We start from the raw sequence: 10419 nt of genomic DNA on the forward strand, positions 1-10419 counted from the left end.
TTCACCTAACCTTTGTTTCCTGTGAGAAATTTTGGTGGATTGCCTCTTACACCATATCTTGCCTGTTTTGCCCAGGACATTTGTAGCTGTGGGATCTGGGGTCACATAACCTCATATTTCCATAAGAAAACAGAAAGGGAATGTAGAAAGATGAACAGAATTTAAAATTTAAGAATTACACACAGAGATGGTAATGGCTAGAAGAGATTTGGGACTTAATCCCTTTTTATTGCTTTTTTGTGAGAGAGAAAGCACCCTCATTTTCCTAGGAATGTACAGCAGTCTGTTTTGGTAAGCCAAGAAGCACCAGTCCCTGTTAACTTCATAGTTATGGACCATGTTAGCTTTACATAAGTTAATAAACACAGGTGATAAGAGATTAGATATGTATATCTCCCACTAATCATCTTATTTAAGTATAGGTTTGATCAGGAGATGCAAATCCTCCTGGGTCCATAATCCCAGGGCAGTATTGGAGAAGATACTGAGCTATGAGAGCAGGAACTCTTCTGAAGGGTTGATGCCCCCTCTGTATAAAAGCCACCTGTGAAGCCATCATAGTCTCTGAAGACCTTGGAGTCAGTTTTCCAGTGGTTTCATCCAGAGTGGTGGGGTTTTGGGGGTGGTTGGTGCTTTTTTTGTTTGTTTGTTTTGCTGTGTTTGTGGGTTTTTTTGGTTTTTTTTGGTTTTTTGTTTGTTTGTTTGTGTGTAGGGGTTTGTGGTTTTTTGTTTGTTTGTTTTTGTTTTGTTTTGTTGGGGGTTTTTTGTATGGTTTTTTTTTGTTTGTTTCTTTTGGGTTTTTGTGGGTTTTTTTGTATTGGTTTGTCTGTTTTCTGTGGAGAGCTCTAATGAAAACTGTTGGTTTGTCGCTAGGAATCTGATAGGATAATTCTCCAAATATGCACTGTAACTGAGTTTGATATAACAGTTCTTAGACAGGCACTGCAGTTCCATTGAAAGCTGTTACTTCTTTTATTTCACTCCCATTTTGTGCTTCCATCTTTCTGATTGTTCTGATGTGTTGGGTTATCTTTATCCGCATGCTTAATGAGCATCCGCGTCTGTCGGATCAGGAACGAAATAGAATATGAACAGTTTGCACCTTGAGCTGATGCTGGGTGTGGTGCAACCATAGTCTGAGCTGTGACAAGCCTAAATCCTGGGAATGTGGCAGAGAAGGGCACTTATAGTCGAGGCTGTATGGATAGAAAGTCAGCAACACTGGCTTTTCTCAGTATGCTTTCCCCATAGATTTCTTTCTAAGTTCTGCTTGTGCTCATAAGAAGTATAAGTTATGCTTGTACAAAGTTCTCTATAATAAGAATGCTGATGTAATGAAGTTCAAAAGTCTAACACTAAAGACCCGAACTGATCTCCACAAAGAGGAAGTACAGTTGCTTGGAATTTTGCCCTATAAAAGGATGCATATCCTTATTCTTAGGTCTGATATCACCCTTCCTGCCCCAAATGGGTTCCATTTAACGCTGAAGTGTGTTTACATGAGCCATGAACCTTCTTTTATTATATATTAAACAGCACTTGAGATATCAGTAGTTATAGAAAGCAGGCACTCCAGGGCATGGTGGGTTGTTTTTTGGGGTTTTTTTTGAGGCTCTGGAGTTGAATTTTGAGGCCTTGAAACTGTCCTTGGCATGAAGAACTCCTGTATACACTTCATAGGAGAAAATAGTTGATCTTACTAGAGACTTGTCTGAGTTCTACAACCCACGCAGCTGCTTTTGTATAATATGTAGAGATGTGGAAAATAACACCCTTCCTATGGAAGATGTTTGTCTTGCCATCCCCAACATGGGATGCAAACATGAAGCCTGAGCACCAAAATTGCATATGGCAACAATAATTCTTTGTGAAGAACTACCCATTAATACGTAATATTCAGCACTTCCACCTGGAACATGCTTGTGAAATTCCAGTGACTTCTTCAGGTGGTGACTTAACCCAATTGAACTGTAACAGCTTTTGTCTCCTGGTACTGAGTCCCATGGCTTGCTTTAGGAGAGCTCAGATCTCTCTGCTTTTTCTCCTTGACTGGTGCTGGGTTCTGGGATGGGATCACTGTCTTGGAATCTGGCAAGGTCCTATGGAGTGGAAATGCAAAAGGAAGATGTCAGTTGTTGAAAGCAGACTGCTTTTTTTCTCATCTGCCATCAGTGTTGGGCCATGTGTTGCTTTGTACAGACCACTTCATGGTGTTGCTCGTTTTCCCACTTTATTTTCATATGCTCGTGACGTACTCAACTGCTGGAGGGGATTGACTTTCAGTCTTTGGTTCTGTTGACGTTTCACTGTATTGATATCTGGAGGAATTGTCCAAACGTGCTTTGGAAGCCTCTCTCAATTTGTTTTGTTTTTCAAAAGCGCAGAAGCTGAGCCCCATAAATAATGCAGCCGATATCAGGAAGAAGCTGGAGTTGTAGAAGACGTAGTGGAAATCACTAGTTACATCTACCAGGAGACCTGAAATAGAAGTCATAGCTTAGCCAAAGTGAAGAGACACACATTTACATGAATGTGAAACTTGAATCATTCAGTAAACTGCCATATACAAAAGACGAGTGTTCTCTGATGAGTTAAGTTCTCTCGTCTTCTATGGATTCCAGTGGTTATTTAGTCTGTTATTTGTACTCACAAGTCAGGTGATACTTCTGTAGAAAGTATTTCTTAATACACAGAGAAATCAGGAAAGAAAGGAGCTTATAATTTTTCCCCAACCTGCTGCTTCATTTTGTTTGCTCAGGAGAAGACCCTTGTGCCACTGCCACTCTGTGGCTTTTGGAGTGAGTGACCCTATTACATCCAAGGCCAGAAAATAGAACAAATAGATAGATAAATAGCTCAGAAATTTATGTAGTAAGGTCTCTAAACTGAACATTTGTCTCTAATCTTGTGTAATGAGGGATAAGGAAATTCACAGCACAGCAAGATTATGACTAACATTAAGTGACCTGAATATAAACCATTTAGAAGCGTGAGGTATCAAGGGAGTAATTTAACACTAGCATTAGAGATGGAAAAGTGATACTTAGGCCAAATACATGATGCTTTCCATAAGCTGCTTATCAATGTGGAAATACTGGAATAATGTCTATTTGTTTGTATTTTTCAGTCAAGATTGGTGATGTTTCTTTCCACAGTGTACTTTTATGTAGCAGATTTTAGGACTATAAACAGAAATGGAGCTGCTTTTACTGTGCTTTGTTTTGCTGATCTGCTGCTCCTGTCAGACATGATCAAGAAGGAACCTTTTTTGCTCTTCGAGAAAAGTGACTGACATGCTAATGCCAGGGAGTACCATGAAATACACTGCATGTTACCATCACATTATTGAACAAGACATCATTTTCTTGCTGAGTAGCCACAATTTATTGTCTGGAGAAGAGAACTGAGGTTGACATCCTCCAGTTGACATTTGTTGTTTGTTAGTCCTTTGAATTTACTGCTGTACTGCAGGAGCAGGTGTGTCTTGCACAGGTCACTTAGTGGCATTTGGAGTGAACTGTGAATAATTTATTGGACTGAGAGTCATAACTAGCTTCTTTCTTGTCTCCAGAGATAAATTAATACTCTCCAGAACTTGGAAAGAAGATTGAACAGAAGCTTTTACTATGGGGCTTTTGAATAATGTAGGACTGGTAATAATTTTGAACACATATAATTTGTTTAATGGGATGCTTACAATTCCTTGAGACTTCATGGATAAAACAATGCAAACTGGCAAAATGGTGAAAAAGTTCACAGTAATTCCTATCAGCTTCTTGCCACTGGAAAAAAGCTGTTACTGCTCTCATATGTATCAGATCACTTACCAAGTGTAGGTACATATTAAAAAGTAATTAAAAGTAATGTTTTCAGTTTGCTCTTGATGCAGCTGCAGAAATTACTTTCCAGCTGTCAGAAGAGGCTGATGATTCCTTTCCACCCTACCTTTTATATTGCTCCCTTTACATAACTCACCTACACCATGGGTCTGGAAACTCTAATTCCTCTCCTTGATGCTCCCAAACACTTGTCACCAGTTTCCAAGCCACCACCTTTCCCCCAGCCAGCTTTCATAGCCTCTCTCACCTGTGAGGGGGGGCCCAATGAGGAGGGTGATGCTCTCTAGGATGGTGAAGAGCCCTAGAGCACTGGAAAACCTGTCCATATCTACCACATCCATCAGCACCTGGAAGACGAGCGCCCCGACGCCACTCATGGCTATGCTGAGGATGACGCAGTAGAGGATGAGCACACTGAACTCAGCTGAAATGACACAGATGAAATTGCTGAGCCCACAGAGGAGCACGGCCAGGCTGAACAGGTAGATGCGTCTCCCTGTGAAGATTCTGTGTCCTGAGAGCAGCCCAGTGACAGGGCGGATGAAGATGTTGATGAACCCGATGATGGAGATGAGGAGGGCTGCCTTGTGTTCCTCCACCCCATTGCGGATGGCATAAGGCACAAGGTAGACATGTGGTAAGGCAAACCCCATCATCATCCAGGTCACTCCAATAGTGTAAATCTGGTAACCTTTGTTTTGACAGAAGATGTCAAAAGCCAGGTACTTCTGCAGCATCTGGAAGCATTTTGTCCTTCTGGTATGCTGCTGGAGCGAGGGGTGGTAAGGAGATGCTCCATTGGACAGCTGTGCCTCTTCTGCTCCACTCCCTGGCTCCTCTTCAGGCTTGGCAGAGTGTGGAAGTGACCCTGATGCCAGCTGAATGGGTCTCATGATGGCTCCACAAACACAGCAGTTCAGTAGTATTCCTCCAAAGATGAGGAAGGTGTTTCTCCAACCCATCTCTTCCAGCAAGTATTGAGACAGCAGCGGCCACAGTGTGAAACCGAGGGAGACACCGGTGGAGGCCACAGCATTGGCCAGTGTTTGCCACCGTACAAAGTAGTAGCCCAGCACAGTCACTCCTGCCTGGAAGCTGAAACATGATCCCAGACCTAAAGGTGAGAATAAATGATCCTTTGTTGTCTTAAAGGGTGAAAAGAGCCCAAATTCAGGGTGTACCCTCAGATGACTTCATCTGCCACTGAAGCATTTTCTGACCTGCCAGGCCACACAGCCCCCAGGAATTGATTATTACTCAGAAACCCCACACCAGCGTTGAAGAAGGATGTTGTGTGTAAATGAAACTATTTGTGTTCTTGGATATAGTAAATGTACTGATCTAAGCTGACTTTTTTCTGGGACACACTGCAATTCCTAAAGTGGTTAAGGAATTGTTCATTAAAAACTTGGGGTTTATAACACATGCAACAAGCAGTGCTGCTTTCCTGAGGCTTTAATCAGGGCTCAGGGAGTTGCTTGTTTTTCTCTATGCAGTGACCACTACTTAACTTGCAGGATCCAGCAGGATTGGTTCCAGAGTAAGGAATTAATTTCTCTGTGTTATTAAAAACCAAGAGTTGAACGTCAGTTACATAGGAGAAATATTTGGAAAGGAAAAGTTCCCATCTGTTACTTCTGTTCAAAACCAACAGGATCTTTTTGTTAGAAAAAGATGTCTTCATTTCTCCCCCAGTTTGGGAGTGGTGAAATACAAGTCCAGGGAACCTGGGAAGGATATTATCCTAACACATTATGTTCCAAGATTGGAAAAACAACAAAAACCCCTCCCTTCTTGAAAGACAAAAGGCTGAGAAGCTCCTAAAAAGAACAGACAGCCTTTTCCTCTGGTTTATCCTCTGGAGACCTGTAGCTCTTTCCAGAGAGAAGCACTTCCCAGCGAGATTGAGTGGGTGAGGTGTGTGCTAAAGGGGTGTGAAGGCCAAGTCTAGTGGCTGTAGGATTTCTGATGTGCTGGGACGCTGCTGAGTTCTCCTATTTCACAGATGAGTGGGAAAATGTGACCACGTAGTCGGGGCTCTCCCATTTCCCATCTCCAGCACAGCAGCTGAGTCTCCCTGCTCTCTAGTACATACCCGTGATGAGGCCAGCCGTGACGTACAGCTGGCTGATGGACTTGCAGAAGGAGCTGGACACCATTCCCAGCCCGCTGAGCAGCCCACCCAGCATCACCACAAACCTGCAGCCAAACCGCTTCACCAGGATGCTGCAGAGGGGCCCTGCAAGTAGAAAAGAAAAAGGGAAGCAGTTAGGGAGGAGGGAAGTATTTTGTGTCTGCTGGATTGCTGCAATTATCAAATGATGTAGTCTAAAGAACCTGAGTGTTGTCCCAGCAGCTTAATGTAGTGGGGGAGACAGGAAGAGAAAATATCTTCTGTGATCCTCTGAAGTGCTTGGCCAGCTTGTTGGCTGAGGGGAAGGCTGTGATCTGCTGGGGTTTTGACCATCCTGTAGGATATGATGGATTTTCATTAAAACCCTTGGAAATGGACTTCTGGTGAATTCCATGCAGTTGTGATAAATTACTTGTTAATGACATTTAACATCCTTCATTTTGGGGCAAGGAAAGACTAGTTCACACCTGCAGCCCACCAGTGGGAAGGTGCTTCTCTCTGCATGCTCTGGCAGAAGATGATCTGAAGGTAGAGTTTATTTTTCTGTTCCCTCGAGGATCCTCGAGGTTTTCTGGATTTTACTAGCTTCAGTCCCAAATCTGAACATTTAAGGTTATGGAAGCAAATGCAAAATTACTGTCAGCTGCAGAATTAGGAGTCAGTCAGTAGGGAATATAACTTGTGGCATATTTGTGACCTAAATCAATGTCTGGTTTGAAATAAAATCCACACAGTCAAGTGAACAGTGGAACAGTATTAAAATTAGGAGTGCAGTTGTCTGTATTTTGATCTGCTTGGGAGATTTTCGCCTCAGACTTCACTGGCCTTTGAAAAAGTGTCCAGCAAGTGTGACTGGATTCTTTTTCCTCCTGCTGAAGACATTCAGGATAGTACTGCTGTTTAACTAGCCCAAGAAGGCATAAATTGAACACTACAAAATAATGAGATTGGCTCTAAAAACCATAAGGGTTTTTCATGATTACTGGTTACTCATGATCCTGGTTACTTGTTGCCTGGGTTTCAAATGTTATTTTTCACTTGCTCGGGGCTTTTGTGCTTTCTTTTGCAAGAATAATATCAACAAAAGTGCTGCATTTGTATGAGTTAGTACAGAGTGTTCGTGTGCGTGGATATCTATGAGAAGGAACCTATAAGGGCCTGAAATCCCCTTTTGGAGACTGATGTAGGACCCTGAAGTCTCTCAAATTTTCTTATAACAAAATAATCATTAATGGCTTTTACCTAGGAACGTAGCACCGATAATGGGATATGTTTGGCTGAGTTATAAGCTATTGTTTGCCCAGTGCCCCTCCCCATTTCCTTCCATAGCTCTCTTGCATGGGACCTTCTCCCAGTACTGGCTGCTCTGAGAACAGGTTGCTCTATCCATATCCCTTTCTCTTCCAATTTTTGTAAAAAATAAATTTTTTCTCTTCAATTCTTCTGAATTAAAAAGAATAAAGGTGAAGAAAAGAGAGTGGCACCTCTAAGAGATACTGGTGACAGCAGCATTCAATTTTGGGAAAGAATTAAGGGCTGAAATGATGGATGTAACAGGAGAACCTGAATCAAGTAAAGCCTGGCCCCCTACAAAGGAGGTCAGAAGTTACAGCAAAAGCCATTGCTGTGCCTGAGAGGGAGACTTTGATCTCTGTTTATTTTGTTGTTTTTTTTTCCTTCTGGTTTATGTTACTGCTGCCTCATGCTACTGGGGGACAAGAACAAGCCCTCCTGTGCTGTAACACCCTGCAATAGGAGACATAACTGGAAAGCAAAGTACAACTCTCTGGCTGTGTCCTGACAAATTCTATTGTGAATATCAACAGAAGGCTATTCTTTCCTTATCTAATTTATAACTTTTGGATCTATGTATTGGCTGTCTTTGTGTTACCTTTTACTGTGGTTCTTGCCTCCTACACAACAATTACTTCATTAAAGATGACAGGATAATTGACATTCTTTTGGATACCGCCAGAGTTGTCCTTCTTGGACATGCTGGGACCAAGCTGCTTCTGAGACCATTTCCCAGCACCAGCAAGTCCCAGTTGGATCCTGCCCACTAATCACAGAAGGATCACAGGGGCTGGAAAGCAGGATGGGGAATGCCCAACAGCTTCCAAATTCCAAGCCCTGAGGATACCACTCTGTTTCTGCTGACTCAGTGGTCACTGAGACAGTCTTTTGTCACTTCCCTTGACATCTCTTTCCATGTGCATTTTGATATTCCAGACCCAGCTGTTTCTGCTAAGGTGCAAACTCTGAATTCCATGTAGGTGGCCGCCAGCCACATCCTGCATGGGACAGACTGAACCTGCCATAGCCTTTGCATCAGTGTGACTCAGGGCTCTGGGGTTGGTTTTTTTTCCATTATAATGTAGTATCAACTTTTACCAGCACTGGAAGGGAGCAGGAATGAACCCAGAGAGAAGCTCGGGTACATGGGCAACCTTGGAACTTTCCTTCTGTTGCCTGGTAGGGTTTGGATTGTCTGTTTATCAAATAAGCACAGGATTTGCATGAGTCACAAAGCGCAGACCACTCATTGGGAAGTCCTTGACCTGCTGGGGATTTGGTTTTCTCTCTGCAGAAAAAGAGTCCCCACATCTGTGTGTGGAATACACCCACGCTTCCCTGCAAAATATTTTATTTAAAGGGAAAACCAGTGATTCACTCCACTACCCACAGAGCACAATGCTCCCTCCACCCCTGCAGGGGGAGGGTGCTGCCTGACCTACATTCTGCACTGATCCAGCCCTGCTCACATCCACCCTGATGCCTATGTAGGTGTGCACTCCATGCCATCGCCCAAGGAGCTGCTTTTAAGGCTTTCCCTCAGCTGGCAGCTCTGAGGAGCTCAGCTTTTGGCATTTCTTCAGCCAATAAGAATGGAGCTGTCAGTTGGCACTTGGAAGGAGATGTACTCTCATGGACAAGATGAACCAAGAAATCACCAGAGCTCCAGCATTGTGTACTGGCTTATCCAAAGAGTTTCTGTGAGAAATAACTATGTTCTTGCTGATCTTGAAAAACTGGGCTGAGAAAGGGATTTGCCTTCTTTGAACAAGGGTCTTGGCTGACTCTGAGAGTGACAAAAGGGAGCATGGAATCTGTGGACATTTAGCTTTGGACTGTGGGATCCAAGTGGCTTGGAGATTCTGTGTACTGCCAAACAGCCACTCTACTTGGACCTCCCAGTCCCTTCCACCACCCACCTTAATGAAATGCTGAAAGTATCCTCATTACATCCCCCCACCAGCAGCACAAGGGCAGGAAGTGGAGGAGGCCATTCTCTGCCATCACTCACCCCCTCCATGCAGCACGGCTACCATGATGGATGGGAACCACGATGTCTGGCTGTTGCTGGCCTGGAACTCGTGCTGGAGGTCCGTGAAGAAGACACCGATGCAGGAGGAAAAGCCCAGTGTCAGCCCCTGCAGCACCACTGCAGCCAGCAGGACCATCCATGCCCATCCCTGGTCCTGGGGCTTGGCAGTGCCGCGTCCTGCTGCTTCTCCTTGGGACATGATAGCTCCGTTCTCCTCTAAGCCAGCCTGCTGGGGAAGGGAGTGCAGCTACCATGCAACCCTCAGCCCAGCAAACAGGCCTTCAGGGAAGAGCTGATGGTGTTCCTGAGGCTCAGAGCACTGGTGTGTCCCATACCTTTCCCAGCTGACACTCTTGACTTCCTCTGCGTTTCTTCCAGATCCTCCCTTCCTTCTCACTACAGGATCCTGGCACCAGATTGTTTAAGAAACCACTGCCTTCTCCTTTTATATTTCACAAGACTGTGACCACAGCCAGGTAGAGGACAAGACCACACCTCCTCTGAGATATGCATTGGCTTTACCTAGTTCCGCCCTTATTTTCCTTTTCACCTGCTTTCATCATATGGAGTCTCCTTGCTGGCAATTGCTAAGGTCACGCAGTCCCCACGCAGAGGAGGAAAAACTGCAAATGCCAAGTAAAATAGAAGCCTATAAAGGCTGCGTGTTACGGCAGAGCTCAGTGCGAACCTTTCAGGAAAACTACACCTACCTACAAAGTGCTGGTGGTGAAAAAACATTTTAAAAGCCATTAATTAATTACAATCCAGCGATGGCAGATAGGCTTTTGCTTTACCTCTCTAGATCTAGAACTGCTTCTGAGAGATCCCAGTTTGGATTTCTCTGAAACTGACAGCACGAAACATATAGCAATAGCATTCCCCATCCTCTCCACATGAATAAACATGCATAAAATAATAATCTCTGGCAGCTGGATGAGCTCAGAAAAAGTGCCCATAAGGTCACTGCACAGCACAATATTTACTTAGCACTCAAAGAGGTTTTTTTCCCTAAAACAACAGCTGCATTTAGGTTTTGTGTCCAGCTTTAGAGATGAATAATAGTTTGATTTTGCTCATTATTTCAAATGTGCCATGGTGGCAGAAAGTTTCGTACCTCAGGC

The 10419-nt window shown here is 43.8% G+C and overlaps 1 protein-coding gene across 2 annotated transcripts; it reads right to left on the reverse strand.

The window, feature by feature from the left end:
* Positions 1–202: 202 nt before the first annotated feature.
* On the reverse strand, positions 203–9711 carry SLC16A5 (solute carrier family 16 member 5). 2 transcript variants are annotated; one of them, XM_040081782.2, is made up of 5 exons: positions 9634–9711; positions 9278–9527; positions 5935–6078; positions 4087–4953; positions 203–2478 (listed from the first exon to the last, which is right to left on the reverse strand). In XM_040081782.2, the coding sequence occupies exons 2-5, from the start codon at positions 9495–9497 to the stop codon at positions 2237–2239; spliced, it is 1473 nt and encodes a 490-aa protein (XP_039937716.1). In that variant the 5' UTR covers positions 9498–9527; positions 9634–9711; the 3' UTR covers positions 203–2236. The 2 variants fall into 2 exon arrangements, with proteins under 2 accessions (XP_039937716.1, XP_039937717.1); XM_040081783.2 differs by having other exon boundaries at positions 9278–9524; positions 9634–9699.
* Between the last annotated feature and the right edge of the window lie 708 nt (positions 9712–10419).

Source organism: Hirundo rustica, chromosome 18 (genome assembly GCF_015227805.2).
Source record: "Hirundo rustica isolate bHirRus1 chromosome 18, bHirRus1.pri.v3, whole genome shotgun sequence".
Lineage (NCBI taxonomy): Eukaryota > Metazoa > Chordata > Aves > Passeriformes > Hirundinidae > Hirundo > Hirundo rustica.